General features: G+C 42.4%; 1 protein-coding gene across 1 annotated transcript; it reads right to left on the bottom strand.

The window, feature by feature from the left end:
* Window positions 1-11452: 11452 nt before the first annotated feature.
* On the bottom strand, window positions 11453-23269 carry LOC137653396 (RAD52 motif-containing protein 1-like). Its single transcript, XM_068386745.1, has 7 exons — window positions 23174-23269; window positions 22637-22816; window positions 19405-19527; window positions 18394-18562; window positions 17345-17443; window positions 13730-13815; window positions 11453-11554 (listed from the first exon to the last, which is right to left on the bottom strand). Exons 1-7 carry the CDS (start codon window positions 23267-23269, stop codon window positions 11453-11455), a joined length of 855 nt encoding a protein of 284 aa, XP_068242846.1.
* Between the last annotated feature and the right edge of the window lie 214 nt (window positions 23270-23483).

Raw genomic sequence — 23483 nt, 5'->3', positions numbered from 1 at the left:
ACAACAGAGGCACACCTTTAACAACCTGCTTCAAAAAGGCAATCTGATTTGCTGCCCTAATATTTATTAGGAATGATGAAAAGTTTCCTAGAGATGTTGAGAAAAATGACTCAAAACAGAAACCAGGAAAATAAAAGGAGGAAGATCTAAAAAGACAGAGAGGCACAAAAACCTGTTATCAAAGACCAGATGAACAGAAGCAGTCAAATAGTGAACAGAAACTTTGATGATACAGAAAAGGAAGAAAATAATCTCTGAAATTCTGTGGTTAAAGGTGAACTGTCTGTGAAGTATAAACTACACAGTCTAAGGAAGACAAACTGGTATGATATATTAATGCTGTTAATTATTTTAACTTTTAAGAATCAGCTCTTCCAAATCAGCTCATGAGGATACAATCAACTAAGTATTAGGTATAAAAAAGTGGAACAGGTTAATAGACATATCACACTTCTTGGTACTTAGCAAGAAGCCTTGAAATTTTTTTTTTTTTTTTTTTTTTTTTTTTGCAGGGGTGGGGGGGCGCCTGAGTGGCTCGGTTGGTTAAACATCTGACTTTTGTTTTTAATTTTTTTAATGTTTATTTATTTTTGAGAGAAAAAGAGACACAGATGAGTGGGAGAGAGGCAGAGAGAGAGGAAGACACAGAATCCAAAGCAGGCTCCAGGCTCTGAGCTGTCAGCACATAGCCCGTCGTGGGGCTTGAACCCAAGAACCATGAGATCATGATCTGAACCAAAGATGGATGCTTAACCGACTGAGCTGCCCAGGTGCCCCTAACTTTTGATTTCAGCTCAGGTCATGATCTCACAGTTTGTGAGATCCAGCCTCACACCACGCTGTCTGCTGACAGCACAGAGCCTGCTTGGGATCCTCTCTCTACTTCTCTCTGCCCCTCTCCCACTCATGTTCTCTCTAGTGCACATGTGCTCTCTCTCAAAATAAATCAATAAACGTTAAAAAAATTTTTTTTTTAATTTCTTTCGGATTACAGTATAGGTACATGTCATATGGTAGCACCAGATCCATTGAAAGCGTATATTTAAAAGGTTAAGACTCTCAGTTGACAATGTTGAATTTTTCCTGAGCCTTGTGCTCCTGGAAAACAGTGAAGATTAAAGGAATCCCTTCACCCTTTTGTGTTCTGAAAAATGGCTTGCTGCAAGGAATCACCCTTTTCCCCCATAAGCTTTAGATAAAACTCACAGATGCCACCCTTGTTTACCTATGACAAGGCCAAATATCTTCAAAATTCCTTTTCTTTGCTCTACGAAATGATTTGCTAAACTGTTTTAACCCCGACTGATTAATTAGAACAAAAGGATTATTAGCCAAAATGTGGTTAAGCTTTCCTCCTTCCTCCAGGCCCCTAAAATATTCTCTGATCTGTTTATCTCATCATGCCACTCTTTCATCCCACTTCCCCCAATCCAGTTCCTAGCCTTGTTGACTCCTCTCCATGAAAGAAAAGCCATTTTTGCCTAGCCCTTGAGCTCCTTGAAGATCTTATGGTCACAGCCTTCCCTCTCCTATTTCAATAAATAGTCCCTTTCCTCCCTTGGAATAATCCTTTCGAATAAAGTCTCTCCTTACTAAGTCCGGGTTTGTTTTTTGTTTGGACACAATACTGGCCAATGGATAAGAACATCTCCTGAATCACAGGGGAGAAGGCTAGAGACACTTGGTATCTTTTAGATTACCTTCTGGTTAGACTCCCACATCATTAATTATGTTACCTACAACCATTTATGTAGGTTTAAATCCTTTATTCTCCTAAAAAATTATCCCAGTCCCCTACCCCGCAAAATACTCTCAACATACACCACAGACCTCTTGATATTGCTGGGATGAAAGTTCATTATATGCCCACTAAAAGAACTCAAAACTCACCTTAGTTATTAAAAGATCCTATAATTATATTGCTCTATGAATCTGCTTACTGATTATGGGTGTGAGATAAATATAAACTAATTTTTTAATGTAAACTATTTTTAAAGAAGAAGAAGAAGAAGCAGCAGCAGCAGCAGCAGCAGCAGCAGCAGCAGCCTTTAGAAACTATTTTTGAAAAAAATACCTGGCAGAATAAAGGTACTTTACTTTCCATTTTTCAGTTTAGAGATAAATTCGGCCCTTGAGGACTCAAAGGTCTTGATGAACAAGTATGAATGAGCACAAAAGGATTTCCTGCCAAAAAAAAAAAAAGATAAGAAAAAAATCATATGCCTGCTTAAGAGACTTAATTACATTTACCTACCTGGTTATCCCTGTAATGTAACACAGTATAATACCAAATAGATATTCCCCAAGCCATATATGTGTACAAAAACTAGAAAAAGCAGTTAGTAGATTGTAATTCGCAGGAGATCACACTGTACCTTAATTTTACCTTTTGTGGTATAAGAAGTAGAGAAATCCAAAACAAATGACATAAAAGGCAGAGAAATCCAGTTATATTTATTTATTCAAATAAACCCAGAGAAACAGAACTACTAACATAGCAGCAATTCCCAATGTTATTTAATGCTTACTATATACTAGACATTATGATGAACACTTTAACATAAATTATTTCATTTATTCCTTACAGATATTTTTTTAAGGAATTATCATTATCTTTATTTTACAGATGAGGAAAATAAAGACTCAGATCAAGTTGTCCAAGATTATACCGCCAACAAATAGCGGAGTCAGAATTTGAAGTCAGACAGCCTAACTCAAGAGCCATGGTCCTTCAGCACCCTATAACATCGCCTCTCAAAAAAATACTATTGTAAACAAAAGATGCCTTAGCCTGTTTTAAATCAAAGATTTCCACATCACATACCAACCAATTTTCAAAATTCCTTGCATTTTCACAGGTTTTTTTTACTTATATCTGAGTTACAGTGGATGTGCTATTTATTACATTGCTAGTTATATTACATTGTTACAATTTTCAGGGTCATTTGCATACCATGAAGTTTTACTGCAAGTATTAATATTCTTAACAGAGATAGTACTTTAAAATCACTTACTTCTGAAATGTTATACTAATTACTGCTGAATGTGGTATGTCCAACATTCCTGGAATTCAAACCATGTTAAAAATCAAATGAAACCTTGTGACAAATAGCCATCTCAGAAGACATTAGGTGGCTATGCAGATTTCCCCAGCAACCCACTCGATGTAACCTCTTCGAGGTCTTCTCTAATGAGCTCAATCTTTACTTAGCAACTATTTGGTATAGTATGGTCTCCACCATTGTTACTGTCTTCACTATTCAACTGGCATTAATCATTTGCCTTGTATTTTTATTTGCCACATATACATCTCCTATATCAACTATAACTTATATTTCATGGATGGACTGAAAGAATGGATTGGTATCTTATCATTCTTTGAATTATTTCTCACAATAACAAGCACAATGCTATATGTATAAAACAAAGGAAGGAGAGAGGTTCCGGAAGATGGCGGCGTAGGAGGACGCGGGGCTCACAGCGCGTCCTGCCGATCACTTAGATTCCACCTACACCTGCCTAAAGAACCCAGAAAACCGCCAGAGGATTAGCAGAAGGGAGTCTCCGGGAGTCAAGCGCAGACTAGAGGCCCACGGAAGAGGGTAGGAAGGGCGGCGAGGCGGTGCGCGCTCCACGGACTGGCGGGAGGGAGCCGGGGCGGAGGGGCGGCTCGCCGGCCAAGCAGAGCCCCCAAGTCTGGCTGGCAAAAGCGGAGGGGCCGGACAGACTGTGTTCCGACAGAAAGCGCGACTTAGCGTCTGGGAGGTCAGAAGTTAACAGCTCTGCTCGGAAAGCGGGAAGGCTGGAGGACAAAGGGAGGGAGAGCTGCTGAGCCCCCGGACGGCAGAGCTCAGCTTGGCGGGAAACAAAGGCGCCAGCGCCATCTCCCCCGCCCATCCCCCAGCCAAAATCCCAAAGGGAACCAGTTCCTGCCAGGGAACTTGCTCGCTCCGCGCAAACACCCAACTCTGTGCTTCTGCGGAGCCAAACCTCCGGCAGCGGATCTGACTCCCTCCCGCTGCCACAGGGCTCCTCCTGAAGTGGATCACCTAAGGAGAAGCGAGCTAAGCCTGCCCCTCCAGGCCCCCGTGCACCTTGCCTACCCACCCCAGCTAATACGCCAGATCCCCAGCAACACAAGCCTGGCAGTGTGCAAGCAGCCCAGACGGGACACGCCACCCCACAGTGAATCCCGCCCCTAGGAGAGGGGAAGAGAAGGCACACACCAGTCTGACTGTGGCCCCAGCGGTGGGCTGGGGGCAGACATCGGGTCGGACTGCGGCCCCGCCCACTAACTCCAGTTATACACCACAGCACAGGGGAAGTGCACTGCAGGTCCTCACCACGCAAGGGACTCTCCAAAATGACCAAACGGAAGAATTCCCCTCAGAAGAATCTCCAGGAAATAACAACAGCTAATGGACTGATCAAAAAGGATTTAAATAATATAACAGAAAGTGAATTTAGAATAATAGTCATAAAATTAATCGCTGGGCTTGAAAACAGTATACAGGACAGCAGAGAATCTCTTGCCACAAAGATCGAGGGTCTAAGGAACAGTCACGAGGAGTTGAAAAACGCTTTAAACGAAATGCAAAACAAAATGGAAACCACGATGGCTCGGCTTGAAGAGGCAGAGGAGAGAATAGGTGAACTAGAAGATAAAGTTATGGAGAAAGAGGAAGCTGAAAGAAAGAGAGATAAAAAAATCCAGGAGTATGAGGGGAAAATTAGAGAACTAAGTGATACACTAAAAAAAAATAATATACGCATAATTGGTATCCCAGAGGAGGAAGAGAGAGGGAAAGGTGCTGAAGGGGTACTTGAACAAATTATAGCTGAGAACTTCCCTGAACTGGGGAAGGAAAAAGGCATTGAAATCCAAGAGGCACAGAGAACTCCCTTCAGACGTAACTTGAATCGATCTTCTGCACGACATATCATAGTGAAACTGGCAAAATACAAGGATAAAGAGAAAATTCTGAAAGCAGCAAGGGATAAACGTGCCCTCACATATAAAGGGAGACCTATAAGACTCGTGACTGATCTCTCCTTTGAAACTTGGCAGGCCAGAAAGGCTTGGCACGATATCTACAGTGTGCTAAACAGAAAAAATATGCAGCCGAGAATCCTTTATCCAGCAAGTCTGTCATTTAGAATAGAAGGAGAGATAAAGGTCTTCCCAAACAAACAAAAACTGAAGGAATTTGTCACCACGAAACCAGCCCTACAAGAGATCCTAAGGGGGATCCTGTGAGACAAAGTACCAGAGACATCACTACAAGCATAAAACATACAGACATCACAATGACTCTAAACCCATATCTTTCTATAATAACACTGAATGTAAATGGATTAAATGCGCCAACTAAAAGACATAGGGTATCAGAATGGATAAAAAAGCAAGACCCATCTATTTGCTGTCTACAAGAGACTCATTTTAGATCTGAGGACACCTTTAGATTGAGAGTGAGGGGATGGAGAACTATTTATCACGCTCCTGGAAGCCAAAAGAAAGCTGGAGTAGCCATACTTATATCAGACAAACTAGACTTTAAATTAAAGGCTGTAACAAGAGATGAAGAAGGGCATTATATAATAATCACAGGGTCTATCCACCAGGAGGAGCTAACTATTATAAATGTCTATGCGCCAAATACCCGAGCCCCCAGATATATAAAACAATTACTCATAAACATAAGCAACCTTATTGATAAGAATGTGGTCATTGCAGGGGACTTTAACACCCCACTTACAGAAATGGATAGATCATCTAGACACACAGTCAATAAAGAAACAAGGGCCCTGAATGATACATTGGATCAGATGGACTTGACAGATCTATTTAGAACTCTGCATCCCAAAGCAACAGAATATACTTTCTTCTCGAGTGCACATGGAACATTCTCCAAGATAGATCATATACTGGGTCACAAAACAGCCCTTCATAAGTTTACAAGAATTGAAATTATACCATGCATACTTTCAGACCACAATGCTATGAAGCTTGAAATCAACCACAGGAAAAAGTCTGGAAAACCTCCAAAAGCATGGAGGTTAAAGAACACCCTACTAACGAATGAGTGGGTCAACCAGGCAATTAGAGAAGAAATTAAAATATATATGGAAACAAACGAAAATGAAAATACAACAATCCAAACGCTTTGGGACGCAGCGAAGGCAGTCCTGAGAGGAAAATACATTGCAATCCAGGCCTATCTCAAGAAACAAGAAAAATCCCAAATACAAAATCTAACAGCACACCTAAAGGAAATAGAAGCAGAACAGCAAAGGCAGCCTAAACCCAGCAGAAGAGAAATCATAAAGATCAGAGCAGAAATAAACAATATAGAATCTAAAAAAACTGTAGAGCAGATCAACGAAACCCAAGAGTTGGTTTTTTGAAAAAATAAACAAAATTGACAAACCTCTAGCCAGGCTTCTCAAAAAGAAAAGGGAGATGACCCAAATAGATAAAATCATGAATGAAAATGGAATGATTACAACCAATCCCTCAGAGATACAAACAATTATCAGGGAATACTATGAAAAATTATATGCCAGCAAATTGGACAACCTGGAAGAAATGGACAAATTCCTAAACACCCACACTCTTCCAAAACTCAATCAGGAGGAAATAGAAAGCTTGAACAGACCCATAACCAGCGAAGAAATTGAATCGGTTATCAAAAATCTCCCAACAAATAAGAGTCCAGGACCAGACAGCTTCCCAGGGGAGTTCTACCAGACATTTAAAGCAGAGATAATACCTATCCTTCTCAAGCTATTCCAAGAAATAGAAAGGGAAGGAAAACTTCCAGACTCATTCTATGAAGCCAGTATTACTTTGATTCCTAAACCAGACAGAGACCCAGTAAAAAAAGAGAACTACAGGCCAATATCCCTGATGAATATGGATGCAAAAATTCTTAATAAGATACTAGCAAATCGAATTCAACAGCATATAAAAAGAATTATTCACCAGGATCAAGTGGGATTCATTCCTGGGATGCAGGGCTGGTTCAACATTCGCAAATCGATCAACGTGATACATCACATTAACAAAAAAAAAGAGAAGAACCATATGATCCTGTCAATCGATGCAGAAAAGGCCTTTGACAAAATCCAGCACCCTTTCTTAATAAAAACCCTTGAGAAAATCGGGATAGAAGGAACATACTTAAAGATCATAAAGGCCATTTATGAAAAGCCCACAGCTAACATCATCCTCAACGGGGAAAAACTGAGAGCTTTTTCCCTGAGATCAGGAACACGACAGGGATGCCCACTGTCACCGCTGTTGTTTAATATAGTGCTGGAAGTTCTAGCATCAGCAATCAGACAACAAAAGGAAATCAAAGGCATCAAAATTGGCAAAGATGAAGTCAAGCTTTCGCTTTTTGCAGATGACATGATATTATACATGGAAAATCCGATAGACTCCACCAAAAGTCTGTTAGAACTGATACATGAATTCAGCAAAGTTGCAGGATACAAAATCAATGTGCAGAAATCAGTTGCATTCTTATACACTAACAATGAAGCAACAGAAAGACAAATGAAGAAACTGATCCCATTCACAATTGCAACCAAGAAGCATAAAATACCTAGGAATAAATCTAACCAAAGATGTAAAAGATCTGTATGCTGAAAACTATAGAAAGCTTATGCAGGTAATTGAAGAAGATATAAAGAAATGGAAAGACATTCCGTGCTCATGGATTGGAAGAATAAATATTGTCAAAATGTCAATACTACCCAAAGCTATCTACACATTCAATGCAATCCCAATCAAAATTGCACCAGCATTCTTCTCGAAACTAGAACAAGCAATCCTAAAATTCATATGGAACCACAAAAGGCCCCGAATAGCCAAAGTAATTTTGAAGAAGAAGACCAAAGCAGGAGGCATCACAATCCCAGACTTTAGCCTCTACTACAAAGCTGTCATCATCAAGACAGCATGGTATTGGCATAAAAACAGACACATAGACCAATGGAATAGAATAGAAACCCCAGAACTAGACCCACAAACGTATGGCCAACTCATCTTTGACAAAGCAGGAAAGAACATCCAATGGAAAAAAGACAGTCTCTTTAACGAATGGTGCTGGGGAGAACTGGACAGCAACATGCAGAAGGTTGAAACTAGACCACTTTCTCACACCATTCACAAAAATAAACTCAAAATGGATAAAGGACCTGAATGTGAGACAGGAAACCACCAAAACCCTAGAGGAGAAAGCAGGAAAAGACCTCTCTGACCTCAGCCGTAGCAATCTCTTACTCGGCACATCCCCAAAGCAAGGGAATTAAAAGCAAAAGTGAATTACTGGGACCTTATGAAGACAAAAAGCTTCTGCACAGCAAAGGAAACAACCAACAAAACTAAAAGGCAACCAACGGAATGGAAAAAGATATTTGCAAATGACACATCGGACAAAGGGGCTAGTATCCAAAATCTATAAAGAGCTCATCAAACTCCACACCCGAAAAACAAATAACCCAGTGAAGAAATGGGCAGAAAACATGAATAGACACTTCTCTAAAGAAGACATCCGGATGGCCAACAGGCACATGAAAAGATGTTCAACGTCGCTCCTTATCAGGGAAATACAAATCAAAACCACACTGAGATACCACCTCACGCCAGTCAGACTGGCCAAAATGAACAAATCAGGAGACTATAGATGCTGGAGAGGATGTGGAGAAACAGGAACCCTCTTGCACTGTTGGTGGGAATGCAAATTGGTGCAGCCGCTCTGGAAAGCAGTGTGGAGGTTCCTCAGAAAATTAAAAATAGACCTACCCTATGACCCAGCAATAGCACTGCTAGGAATTTATCCAAGGGATACAGGAGTACTGATGCATAGGGGCACCTGTACCCCAATGTTTATAGCGGCACTCTCAACAATAGCCAAATTATGGAAAGAGCCTAAATGTCCATCAACTGATGAATGGAGAAAGAAATTGTGGTTTATATACACAATGGAATACTACGTGGCAATGAGAAAAAATGAAATATGGCCTTTTGTAGCAACATGGATGGAACTGGAGAGTGTGATGCTAAGTGAAATAAGCCATACAGAGAAAGACAGATACCATATGGTTTCACTCTTATGTGGATCCTGAGAAACGTAACAGAAACCCATGGGGGGAGGGGAAGGAAAAAAAAAAAAAAAAGAGGTTAGAGTGGGAGAGAGCCAAAGCATAAGAGACTGTTAAAAACTGAGAACAAACTGAGGGTTGATGGGGGGTGGGAGGGAGGGCAGGGTGGGTGATGGGTATTGAGGAGGGCACCTTTTGGGATGAGCACTGGGTGTTGTATGGAAACCAATTTGACAGTAAATTTCATATATTAAAAAATAAAATAAAATAAAATAAAATAAAATAAAATAAAATAAAAAAAAAAAAAGACTCAATGACAAAAAACATAAATTTGGTACGTGAGAATAATCTGTAACCTTCTACTTTTTATATGTCCTACACCATCTGCAGTCAATTAAGTGATTCCCAGGTGTTCACAGTAATTGCTTTAACGCAAGGTATGTCACTTTAGGGGTCATTAAATATTTATTATAAAAACCTCATCTACATTTTTCTCCATTCATTTAGGGACAAAACATGCTGATGTTTAGTATTGGCAAAAATGAACTGATTGGACTTATTGGATTATTTTATGGGTTTAAAATAATTTTTAAATAACATCATTAAAAATATTTTTATAGGCCAAAATTTGGTGAAAAAGTAAGAAGAGCAATGATGCTGATTTAGTTTTGCTTACCTATATTCTTTATTTTAAATGAAAAATATGTACTTATGATTTGTGGCTAAGATGTCAAAAACTCAAACCAGATTGTCCTTTTCTTGCCAGGACTGATGAATAGTGGGGAATTTAAGGGACCAGAGGATTCATTAACTAATTTCCTCTCTAAAGGTAAAAGAGTTTAGCTTTCAGAAAAGATTCACGGAGACAATCTAGCATAATACTCATTTTATAGATAAGAAAAGTAAAACTATGAAGCTTGGTCAATTGTACAGAATTTATTTACATACGAATCTAATAAAAATTATAATTACTAACATATACATACTGCATTCTATGCTCCAGGAAGTATTCCAAATACTTCACATATATTTCATTTATTTAATGCCCACATTTACTGTATGATATGGATACTCATCAATTTTCCCCACAGAAACCCGGAGTATGGAAGATGCCCAGAGTAACCTGCATTAGGTCACAGTGCTGGGAAGTGACAGATGTGGGACTTAGTTGGCTCCAGAATCCAGGCTTTTACCTATTAAAATACAACTCCTTTCTAAAACTAGTTTCTGAGTAAATTATGATTTCTAGGTGAATATACTTTTCTAGAGCATTTTGGCATATAAATCACATGATTATCCTCATAATACTGTTAATTACCGAAAAGCCATAAAATTGTTTTAAAAAATAATTTTCATTGAAAAAAATAAAAAAATTAAAAAATTAAAAAAAATTAAAAAAAAAAATAAATAAATAAACCTACAGTTTTAGTCTTACTTTTGAGTTGAGGAGGCGGAGCTATGGTCTGATTCTGATCCCAACCTGGCACTGGAACCACCTCTGGGAGCCTTTGATGCTGGGTTAGCTGGTCATTCAGATCCTCATCTGGCCCTGGGGGTAGTTCTCCAAACGAAACCGGTGTCCAGGAATGGAGCCAAAGTCTCGGTCAACTCCTTAGGCGGGGCCAACATCTGGGCTGGAGCAGAGGACCCCGGGTAATTAAAGCCCCCCGGCTCAGCTGGGCGTTGTAAGTGCCTGGGGCGATTCGGGCGGGGGATCAGAGGAGCGAGAAGACCAGGGCTCAGCCGCCTCCAGGGGGTCGGAAGTCAGCTGGGCAGGGTCCAGGGCCCACTCCGGAGGCTGAGCTGCCTGGACCAGCAGCCACAACGGTTGCCACATAAAGAGAAGCAGTGGGGCCAACAGGCGCAGCCGGGACATGACACGCGGAGGCTCCGGGGTGCAGCGACCCAGGCGAGTGGGGTACTGGCGCTGGGCCCCTGAGCGGGAGCCAAACCATTATGGCAGCCCCGTGATGCGGCACGCGCAGTTAGCAACTGTGCGCCCTCCCCGCCCACGTCCCACCCTTAATGACATCTTTATTTACGCCACCTTTATTAGCTCCCTGGAGATGGGCTCCGCACCAGCAGAGCGGGCCCTTTTCCCAGAATCACTTGGGGCCCAGGCCTCCCTCCACCCTGCAAAGGCCACCACTCCCCCCCACCTCCCCCCCCTCCCCCCCCTCCCCCCCCCCTCCCCGGCCCGGGGCTGCTCACAGCAAGGTAGTACTTGGACTCAGATCTGGGTGGCCCCGCACTCCCGCAGCTCTGAGGGGTGGAAGGGTGGGGGAGTGGAGCAAGAGCTTCCAAGGAAGCCACAGGACCTGGCATCCTGGGAAATTAAAAAATGCTAGTCCAGCTCTAGCAATTTGAACTCTTGCTCTTCAAAGCTTAAATCCGAGAGACGTTCTTCCTCCCCCTGGCCATACTGCTTCCAAGAAAAGTAGCTGACCTGCAAAATAAGCACCAGTTAGGGCGATGGGGAGGAGAACACACTTCACAGTCAGATATTCTAAAATGTTGCCATTTCCTCTAAATTCTCAATACCCATGGCTGATTATTAATTCACCACTCTGTTAGATGGGGGCCTACCACTGAATCTGCGATGGCCCCTAAATGTCTGTAGGAGGAGTTTGGGGGGGAGTGCTAAGCAATTCATTCTGGGAAAGAGGGCCGGAAACCAATTCTAGCCCTTTATTTACACTGGGTGGGAAAACTTCCCCCATCTCATCTTGACTGGACATAGCCATTGATCTAGAAAAAGTAACAAGGCCACTTTTCAGAGGTCCACTCTGTGCGCCCACATGGAGAAGGCACTTAGGATGTTATAGTCAGCGTGTTAAACAATTTTCTTGAAATACTGCAACTAGCACTCAGTTTACTTCCTTCACAGCCCCTTTTCTAATGTATTTTTAGTCCTTGCTTATGGTCTGGCACAACCTCTAGCATGTAAAATGCAAGAGAGAGGGGGGTTTTTTATCTTAATCCCAATGTCTAGCCACACAGGAATAGTTTTTATATGGAACTGATTCCAAGACTGGCCTCATGCAGGAATGGATCTGTTGCTATAATCAGGTTTCTGAAATCTTTAGCATCAATGCTGAATCTTTTTCTCATCTTTTCACCTTTTTCAGGAAGCTAGACTTTTTTTTTTTAATTTTTTTTTTTCCTGAGAGAGAGAGAAAGCGTGAGCGGAGGAGAGGGACAGAGGGAGAGACAGAGAGAATCCCAAGTAGGCTGCACGCTCAGCACAGAGCCCGACGTGGGGGCTGACCCCACAAACTCTGGGATCGTTGACCTGAGCCAAAATCAAGAGTCGGATGCTCAACCTATGGAGCCACCCAGGCACCCCAGGAAGCGAGACTTCTCAAAGCCTAAACTTGGGAAACGTCTGAAGTTTCCTCGACTGGTTTGATTTAGATTCAATTAACATTATTATTTTGCACGAAAAATCTTCTCCAGTGCTTTTTCAGAAAGTAACCATCTTCTCTTTCTCCACTCTCTTCCCTTCAAAACAAACTTTGCAACTGTGGGGGTGAGTTAAATATTCAGAAATCGAGGGGCGGCTGGGTGGCTCAGCTGGCTGAGTGCCTGATTTCGGCTCAGGTCATGATCTCGCAGTCTGTGAGTTTGAGCCCCGCGCCGGGCTCTGTGCTGACAGCTCCGAGCCTGGAGCCTGCTTCAGATTCTGCGTCTCCCTCTCTCTCTGCCCTCCCAGCTCACCGCTCTTTCTCACTCTCAAAAATAAATAAACATTAAAAAAAAAAATCGAAAAAAAAAAAAATTCACGAATCTAGCCCCAAATTAAGCTCTCAATGACCTGAAACACATTTTTGCTTTTTTTTTTTTTTTTTTTTTTTTTTTTTTAACATTCTGTATGTGGCACATTACTATTTTCTTTTAGAAATTATTTTCGGCGGGGCGCCTGGGTGGCTCAGTCGGTTTGGGCGGCTGACTCCGGCTCAGGTCATGATCTCGTGGTCCGTGAGTTCGAGCCCCGCGTCGGGCTCTGTGCTGACAGCTCAGAGCCTGGAGCCTGTTTCAGATTCTGTGTCTCCCTCTCTCTCTGACCCTCCCCCGTTCATGCTCTGTCTCTCTCTGTCTCAAAAATAAATAAATGTAAAAAAAAAATTTTTTTTAGAAATTATTTTGGCAACTTCATCCCTAATTCAGGACATCCATGTGAGTGATTTACAGAAAAGTTCTTCAGCAAGATATTCACGCAAGATATATATGAGATGCCGACATCTGGGTGATACATCCTATTTGAATGGGCATAATGGTTTCAAACGCTGTAGTATAATCACATTTAAGGCCATAGTTACTCTGTTCCCAAATCCTTGAGATTCTGTTTGAGGGGAGCTCTAAAAGGCTTGTGTCCTCTCCTATGTCCACAACTGTGGCAGTGCTCTGATGAAATTTGCTCTCCAAATTTCAAATAAGGGGTCAGAGCAAGGGTCAGGACTTCAGGAAAAGCCCCAGAAATCCCTGCAGTCAAAAGCAGTTTTTGAGTGTCACATTTCCCAAAGGATGATAGAGCTAATGCCAAAGTCTTCCAAATTCTGCTGGTTGCTTTACATTATGGCTACAGTGGCTATGTCACCCTTGAACTTTAATCTCCACATACTTGAATTAAATCCTGCAGCTCGTCTTCAGTACTGGCATCTGTGATCTCTTCACAGGGTCTGTATTCCACAGCTATTTTACCACTTTCTGAAATAAAGTGAATAAGGATTGGAAAAAAAAAAAAAAAAAAAAAAAAAAGAGGGCGCCTCTGGATGGCTCAGTCAGTTAAGCGTCTGACTTCAGCTTTAGGTCATGATCTCATGGTTCATGAGTTCAAGCCCCATACTGGGTCTCTGCTGTAAGCACTAGAGCCCACTTCAGATCCTCTGTCCCCCTCTCTCCGCCTCTCCCCTGCTTACTCTCTCAAAAATAAACATTTAAAAAATAAAGTTAACAAGATCAATTCAGAATTTTCCTTGTTCTAAAACTAGCTGTATACAATGATAGCACCCAATAACTAGACATTCTTTTTATTTATAAAAGCAGAAAATAAAAGCATTTCCCTAGAAGTTTTCTCATCTCACACTTCAGTTTTTAATCATAACTATGTGTGAAAAAATACACATGAAGTTAACAACTGTGTGGTTCAAAAACGCTATCATCTTAAGAGATAGGAACTAAGGAATAATGACACAGGAAGTTAAAACTATGGAAACAACAATGTTCAAATCAGATGACTAGACAGTAAGGCATTAGGTAGAGGTCAGTGTGAGTTCTGGAATAGAGACCATGGACTATAGCTGATACTTCATGTTAGAAACAAGGCAAGTGTCTACTCCCCGGAAACAAAATCCCACCAGATACGATGAACAATGCTTTGGAGGGAGGGGGAGGGGGAGGGGGAGGGGGAGGGGGAGGGAGGAGAGAATGCGCTTGGACAGTTTATTGGCAGAAATGGCCCCATGTCCCTTATAGACAATACAATTCCCCTTAAGGCAAAGTACAGCTACAACATTTTGATCGTGTACAAGGGATACCATAGCATGTTAGGGAGAGGTCAGCACCCCAAAGGTTTAGTTTGGTTCTTAAAGGTTGTTACTCAGAATTGACAGCTAATGGAGATTCTACCTGATGACCAGGGAAGTCAACTTTCACTGCAAGAGCTGTCCAGGCTGGAAGCCTGAGACCAATCCAGGGTCAACTCTTATGGCAAATAAGGCCTCTGAAACTTAGCTAGGATTTCTCAGTCTCTAAGCCTGCAAGACTGTGAAGCGGCGAGGGCGGGGTGGGGGGGGGCAATTGTTTGGGGACTCGTTACTAATTATAAAATTCCCTTGGAGCACAGCCTGTAACATTCACACCATCGTAGAACTCAATAGAGAACACAATCGATGCTATTCAATAGCCTGACCACTTTCAAGGTTCACAAAAATATAGCTGACCCCTAATATAAGAATCATATTCATGGCACAAAAACAGACACATAGACCAATGGAATAGAATAGAAACCCCAGAACTAGACCCACAAACGTATGGCCAACTCATCTTTGACAAAGCAGGAAAGAACATCCAATGGAAAAAAGACAGTCTCTTTAACAAATGGTGCTGGGAGAACTGGACAGCAACATGCAGAAGGTTGAAACGAGACCACTTTCTCACACCATTCACAAAAATAAACTCAAAATGGATAAAGGACCTGAATGTGAGACAGGAAACCACCAAAACCCTAGAGGAGAAAGCAGGAAAAGACCTCTCTGACCTCAGCCGTAGCAATCTCTTACTCGGCACATCCCCAAAGGCAAGGGAAATTAAAAGCAAAAGTGAACTACTGGGGCCTTATGAAGATAAAAAGCTTCTGCACAGCAAAGGAAACAACCAACAAAACTAAAAGGCAACCAACGGAATGGGAAAAGATATGTGCAAATGACATATCGGACAAAGGGCTAGTATCCAAAATCTATAAAGAGCTCACCAAACTCCACACCCGAAAAACAAATAACCCAGTGAAGAAATGGGCAGAAAACATGAATAGACACTTCTCTAAAGAAGACATCCGGATGGCCAACAGGCACATGAAAAAGATGTTCAACGTCGCTCCTTATCAGGGAAATACAAATCAAAACCACACTCGGATATCACCTCACGCCAGTCAGAGTGGCCAAAATGAACAAATCAGGAGACTATAGATGCTGGAGAGGATGTGGAGAAACGGGAACCCTCTTGCACTGTTGGTGGGAATGCAAATTGGTGCAGCCGCTCTGGAAAGCAGTGTGGAGGTTCCTCAGAAAATTAAAAATAGACCTACCCTATGACCCAGCACTAGCACTGCTAGGAATTTACCCAAGGGATACAGGAGTACTGATGCATAGGGGCACTTGTACCCCAATGTTGATAGCAGCACTCTCAACAATAGCCAAATTATGGAAAGAGCCTAAATGTCCATCAACTGATGAATGGAGAAAGAAATTGTGGTTTATATACACAATGGAATACTACGTGGCAATGAGAAAGAATGAAATATGGCCCTTTGTAGCAACGTGGATGGAACTGGAGAGTGTGATGCTAAGTGAAATAAGCCATACAGAGAAAGACAGATACCATATGGTTTCACTCTTATGTGGATCCTGAGAGACTTAACAGAAACCCATCGGGGAGGGGAAGGAAAAAAAAAAAAAAAGAGGTTAGAGTGGGAGAGAGCCAAAGCATAAGAGACTGTTAAAAACTGAGAACAAACTGAGGGTTGATGCGGGGGGTGGGAGGGAGGGTAGGGTGGGTGATGGGTATTGAGGAGGGCACCTTTTGGGATGAGCACTGGGTGTTGTATGGAAACCAATTTGACAATAAATTTCATATATTAAAAAAAAAAAAAAAAAAAAAAAGAATCATATTCACCCAATAGGTCAGTGCCAAAAACAAAAACTGAAGCTGAATTGATTCCAAAAACATAATCTTATAAATTCTCCAACAGGAAAACGATGATAACAAGTGAACATATTTTCTCTGCTTACCATGTTTCAGGGATAGTTTTAAACTTTTCCATCATCTCATTTGCTCTTACAATTCATCCCCCATGAGGTGAGTTGAATTATTACCTTTACTTGGCAGATAGAGAAATTGCAGCTTAGAGAGATTACATACTTCAAATCTGACTATAAAACCTAAAACTGCATAAGAAATCTAGGAGACAGAGCTAAGATTCAACACCAGATGTCTAAAGCTTCAAAGTTTATTTTTTTTATTATTTATTTTGAGAGAGAGAGAGCACATGGCATGTGAGAGTCAGGGAGAGGCAGAGAGAGAGGTAGGGAAAGAATCCCAAGCGAGCTCCACGCTGTCAGCACAGAGCCCGACACGGGGCTCAATCTCACACGTCGTGAGATCATGACCTGAGCTGAAATCAACAGTTGGACGCTTAACTGACTGAGCCACACAGGTGCCCCCAAAGCTTATACTCACAATAGTATTCTGTGTTATGAGCAAACAATCAAGAAAGAAGACTGGGTCAAACACTTTCTGTGTGGACAGAGGTAAGTCACTGTATATCTATATACTGGGGACAAAAATATTTGTGGTCATTTTTCTCACAGATGCCACAAAGAACAAATTTGACACTACCGCTTTGAAAGCATTTGGTGAATAAAAGAATATGAAGTGTTTTCATCCAATTAACTTTTCAAAATGAGTTTATTTGCTCGTTGAAACTGATGTACTGTAAGGACAATCAAATAAGTCTTACCTAAAATCACAATCAACAGCTTCTGGAATGCATCTGACACAGCCTTCTGAATAGCAAGCTTCTGGGTTGTCCTCCTTTTCATAAGAAATGATAATGGCCCTGCATCCAACCAAAACAAATGGATTTAACATGCCTATCTGAATGATAACTGATTTGGGGGTTATATGTGTAAAAGTGAAAATACATCCATGATTCGTAGTTCATTATCTTAGCAAGTAAGGGCAGGCACAACACAAGGTTGAATGACTCTGCTGTAGGTATATCCTGGCAGGGCACATTTTTACTGCCCTGATCTACTCCAGAAGTTTCGGAGAGTACCAAAAGGGAGACACAAGCCAAGAAAGTGGCACAGATCTCACATCGCTCGTAGATTTCAAATGGACAAGCTGAAACTATAGTTTCAGACTCTACTGCAGACCCTACTCTCCTGTGCATCAAGGGCTGGAGTCACATGGGGAGAAGGGTTCGGTGGTAGTGCACGTGACCGCCTGGTCTCTTCCCGGGCATCACCCAAGGGAGCCTTACTCCCTTAGCCTTGCTAACAGCCCTGCCCCTCCCTGAAAACCCTAAGCCTAAGTGCTGTAGACACTGGGAAAAAAACACAGTACCAATGGGAATACCTTTTCTAGGCATCTGTATTTGACTCTTTACACTCCAGCCCTTTTATAGGAGGCAAAGGACTCAACATCTACACAAGAGTTTGTTTAAATCTTTAGATGATTACTTTGCTGGGCATAACTGCAGGCTGCAAGAGATATGTATTGAAGGACTATTTTAGCACAAGGCGAATTCTTAACCAAAAATGGGAAAAACATTACTTCCCTCCTCCTAAACTTCTTGGCAGAAAGTCAGCTTTAGAATTTTAAAGTTAAAGGTTCTTTCAGGTATTGCCTGAGATAAAAGCCTGTACTGTAGGCCAGAAAAACTCTGCCTAGGGCTTTAGGAGCTTAGCAAAGGGGAGGGCTGGATGATGTATCTGAAAAGATGAGTTTTTAGAAAGAAAGAGGGATTCTGCCTCCCCTCCACCCCCACCCCCACCGTAAACAGACCTTCCTCCAGGTCATCCAAAGTCTCCTCGGCCATGCCAGCTCCGGGACTCCGGCACTCATAGGATGGCAACACCACCTCTAAAGCACAGAAGAATTTCAGGCTCTGCTTCTGAAGTGGTGGCACAGTATCTTCATTTGCCCTTTCTTCAAGGTCAGAAAGATCCTGAAGCTGTTAGGATTTTATTATTATTATTTTTTTATGTTTATTTTTGACAGAGAGAGAGAGAGAGAGAGAGAGAGAGAGAGAATGAGCAGGGGAGGGGCAGAGAGAGAGAGGGAGACACAGAATCTGAAACAGGCTCCAGGCTCTGAGCTGCCAGCACAGAGCCCCACGTGGGGCTCGAACTCACAGACCGTGAGATCATGACCTGAGCCGAAGTCGGACGCTCAACTGACTGAGCCACCCAGGCACCCCGAGCTGTTAGGATTTTAAATGGAAGGTCCTTCCTTGGATCTGAATGTAAGCTTCAAGATGTTTTGTTATTAAAAACAAAACCGGCGGCGCCTGGGTGGCTCAGTTGGTTAAACTTCCGACTTCGGCTCATGTCGTGATCTCACTGTTCATGGGTTCGGGACCCGCGTCGAGCTCTGTGCTGACAGCTCAGAGCTTGGAGCCTGCTTCCGATTCTGTCTCTCCCTCTCTTTCTGCCCCTCCCCCGCTTGCAATCTGCCTCTCTCTAAAAAAAAAAAAAAAAAAAAAAAAAAAAAAATGCAACTAAACTCCAGCAATCCCAGCCCACAATGGAGATATCCTATAGCTTCAAAATCAAGTAAGACTTACAAATGGATGAAGACAATTGGTTTTTATTATACACCATACAAATACTGGAGAAGATTATGGACACCACCACCCAAGTTACTGAGATTATTATGAATTCTTGGTGGCAGGCTCAGGTACTTCCAGTTAGAGCCCTCTCACATCTCCCCACAACCCAGTTTTCTCCTTTCTGAAGTCCAGAATTTCAGTGTTGAAATGATTCTAATTAGTCAGAGAAAATCTATAAAGTTTACCTTGGTGATCCTTTTTGACCATCCATTGAAACCAAAGTAATAATTTGCCAGTTCTTGGCACTGGGAGCTGTTTAGGGCAAGGGCCTGATGTTGAACCGCCTTATGTTTGGTGCCAAGACGAACCTAAAGACATAAGAAATAGACCTGAAAATATCATAACCTGACACAGAGGCTTCCTTTAGATACACCTGAGATTTATCAATACCTATTTCATAGAGAGGTTGTGAAGCTCAAACTGGAAACATTTTAAGAAATCAGCTCCTAATAAACCCTAAATAAATGCTATGTACTATTTTTTACGCTATAGACTTTGATGCATCATTTCCAGGGCCCTTGATTAATCGGCTTTCCGTGATCTCTGATATTGAAAGTGATGACGAAAGCAACTAAGGAAGCCCTCTGGAAGCAAATTATAGGGCTGTAGGTAAGCAAGGGAAGTAAACTTTTTGCTGTCTCATCCCGTAGCTCCTGTTTGAGAATATGACCTCAAGAGCAGATAACATGGACCTGAGTAGGACCTGAATCAGCAGCACCCACCCCCCGCAAGTTACTAACCCCCGTTAGAAGAAGGAATATACATACTTCTGTAAATTTTATAAGCAAATAAAACAATAAGAGGTTCATTTGCCTTAATAAGCTTCTTTGAGAATGCAAATACCTCCAGTGTTAACTCTCTAAATAACTTACACGCTACAGTGTATTTCTTACATCCTCTAGTTCTTTTTTAAATGTCTATTTCAAGTGGGGTGTAGTATATTCGTATATTCATAAAAATTCAAATAATTCAAATAAAGTCAAAGTATTATTAACTCTTTATTGATTTGTTTGTGCAACGTCCTCTATCACTAGTTTATCAGTTCCTTAAGTGCTTGAAGGAACCATATTTTATTCTTTTCTCATTCCTAGAATCAAGCACAGGTCTATGGATTAAGTGAATGAATGAGTAGATGAAAAAGTGAAATTACTTTCTCCAACTGAAGCTGCCTGCTAGGAAGGAGAAATGAAGATGAACTTTTAAATGTTGAGTGCTACAGCACAGGCTAATGGTGAGGCAGAGTGGAGCTGTTCTGGACAACCAGGAAGCTTCAGAAGGGCCTTGAGCCCCTGAGTGGTAGAGACAGTTGTCACCTTAGATAACCTTGCCACAGTTCTTGCTGGCGACCGTTTTCCTTCATGCTACTGAAAAAAAGCTCTCAGATGCCTTAGGCCTTTCCTTGATTTTACTGTAAGATGTTATTCTTGGGGCGTCTGGGTGGCTCAGTCTGTTGGGCATCCGACTGCAGCTCAGGTCATGATTCTCACAGTTTGTGAGTTCGAGCCCCGTGTCAGGCTCTGTGCTGACAACTCACAGCCTGGAGTCTGCTTCCGATTAGGTGTCTCCCTCTCTCTCTGCCCCTCACCCGCTCATGCTTTGACTCTGTCTCTCAAAAATAAACATTAGGGGCGCCTGGGTGGCTTGGTCGGTTAAGCGTCCGACTTCGGCTCAGATCATGATCTCACGGCCTGTGAGTTCGAGCCCCGCGTCAGGCTCTGTGCTGACAGCTCAGGGCCTGGAGCCCGTTTCAGATTCTGTGTCTCCCTCTCTCTCTCTGCCCCTCCCCTGTTCATGCTCTGTCTCTCTCTGTCTCAAAAATAAATAAATGTTAAAAAAATTTTTTTTTAAATAAACATTTAAAAAAATTTTTTTTAAATAAACATTAAAAAAAAATTTTTAATATGTTCTTTTTAAATATGTATTTATAAAAGGTAAACAAACAAACAAAAACAACCAGAAACTATGTGTACTTGCCAAAGTATAAAGGAACACATAAGTAAATTGGGCAACAATTTCAGTAGGCGGCGGGGGGTGGGGGTGGTGGTGGTGGTGGTGGTGGTGGTGGTGGTAACCCAAGGCTCTGTGTTAAATAAATAAAGAAATTTAATATGAATGCTCTCTCCTGTCAGCTATATATTGACTTTGGCTTTATGCTGTGAAATCTCAAAATCCATTTGTGAAATGGTCTTAATGTCCAATGAGAGAAAAACACCTCATTACTCACAACTGATACAAAGTAATTATTTCATAATCTGTGACAGCTGAGTGGCTGGGTGACATCTTCACAGGCTAGAAGCTTGCAAACTCAGGAATGCCTGACAGGTGATCATTTCAATCATAGGGAGTGGAGCCAGGATTGAAGACAGTGTTGAACAAGTGGAGACAGTATACTCAGACATTTGAGAAAGGATTCTTAGATTCGATCCAGATTAAATCAGTAAGGAAAGGCATATGGGTAAGAATAGGCAGTCAAGTCCGTAGGAAGTAGCTAGATTAAGAAGCCAGTTAGACAAAGCTGATGAAAACATACAATTATAAAGTGAAAGGTTTGGCAATCTAAGCCTCACTCAACTTATTCAAAGGAATTGACATGGCCCTTGATAAGGACATGGTGATTGAATTGAGGCACATAATGAAATATAATTCTGGGGCTCTGGGAAAGCAAAATGGACAGCATGTTGGTATGGAATAAAGTTTCTGTGGTGTATTAAAGAATGTTTTAACCATTTTCCCGGGAGTTGAAGGGAGTTCTGAATAGGCAGCTTGAGAGTGATGACGACGATAATGACGATGAAGCATCCTTTATAATACAACTGATGAAAGAGTTTGTCATTTATATCCACATAATAGAGGGGGGGCCTGGGTGGCTCAGTCGGTTAAGCGTCCAACTTCAGCTCAGGTCATGATCTCAGGATTCATGAGTTCGAGCCCCACATCGGGTTCTGAGCTGACAGCTCAAAGCCTAGAAGTCTGCTTCTGATTCTGTGTCTCCCTCTTTCTCTTCCCCTTCCCTGCTCATGCCCTGTTTCTCAAAACTGAATAAAAACGTTATTAAAATTTTTTTTAATCCCCATAATAGTAAACAGAAACAAGACTTCTTGTGAAGCTTTGTTAAATTAAGGGGCACCAAAAAATGACACAGGGTTGAACATCAGTAAGTTTGGGCTTGACCTCTCCCTTCCAGTTACTGTCATGAACCTTAAGTAAGTCACTTAACTATCCTGAGTTCGAGTTTCTTCATCTGAAAACAAAACAAACATAACAAAACAACCAAAAAACCCAGGGAAACCGGAGGATCAGTGTAGCAATGCATCTAAAAGCATTCTGTAAACCACAGTGGTATACCAACGCTGGTCTATTATTGCTGAATTCAACACTTCGTCCCAGTGGTGTTAGGAATTTCCTACTTGGACCCACCTTCACTGGAGAATTCTGAAAAAGCTGCTTCTGGTCGCATGCCTTTTGGGCTCTGTGAGCATCCCTTGCTGAGTAAAACTTGATGATGGCGTAGAAACCAGGACGGGCCACTGCAGCGTTCGGGAAGACTCGGACCGAATACAGAAGGCCAAACTGGGAGAATACTGCGAACAGAGAATGCTGTGGGGGTGGTCCCACGCCAAGTAAGTGCATGAAATTTCACGCCCAGGAAACAAAACTGCCTTCTATTCCCTAAGCCCTCCTGCACACGCAACCCAAAGCACTTCTCGTTTCGTTGAAAAGATTTCCCTTTGAAATCCCGGGATTCGAGAAGCATTAGAAGGCAACATGTGCCGGCTGTTGAGAGTTACCTCTCAAAAATCTGTCGGGGCTGAGACTGCAAAGCTCCCCTCTAGAACTAAGATTCCTCTCGGCGGAGACTACAAGGCGCGCGAGGTGCTCAAGGCCAGACTCAGACTCCCAGTCACGGGGAGGTGGGGGTGTCTCCCTCCCTCCCTCCCTCCTGGCCCGGCTCACATGCAAGGCCTCGGCCGTGGGTCCAGAACTCAGCTCCCACACCAGCAAGGTTTTGTCACTCTCGGTGGGAACCGTAAAAGAGACCAATTCCGCCATCCTACCACCAAGGAGCAGGCGCGACTAAGGTTTGCGTGGCACGGCGCCTGCGCAAGGCGCGCCCGCGCGTTTTAAAAAGGGGCTGGTACGAGGGGCGGGGCCAGCTCGCCGCGGGGTGGGGCGGGGGCTGTCCCCCGGACCTCTCCTTCGCCCCTCCCGCTCTGGGGCGGGTCTCTGCCTCTACTTCCCCTCCCGCAGCTCCATTGTCTCAATG

This window comes from Palaemon carinicauda, chromosome 14 (assembly GCF_036898095.1).
Source record: "Palaemon carinicauda isolate YSFRI2023 chromosome 14, ASM3689809v2, whole genome shotgun sequence".
Taxonomy (NCBI): domain Eukaryota; kingdom Metazoa; phylum Arthropoda; class Malacostraca; order Decapoda; family Palaemonidae; genus Palaemon; species Palaemon carinicauda.
Note: the sequence above shows the minus strand (reverse complement) of the source record. Positions and strands in the feature narration are given on the sequence as shown.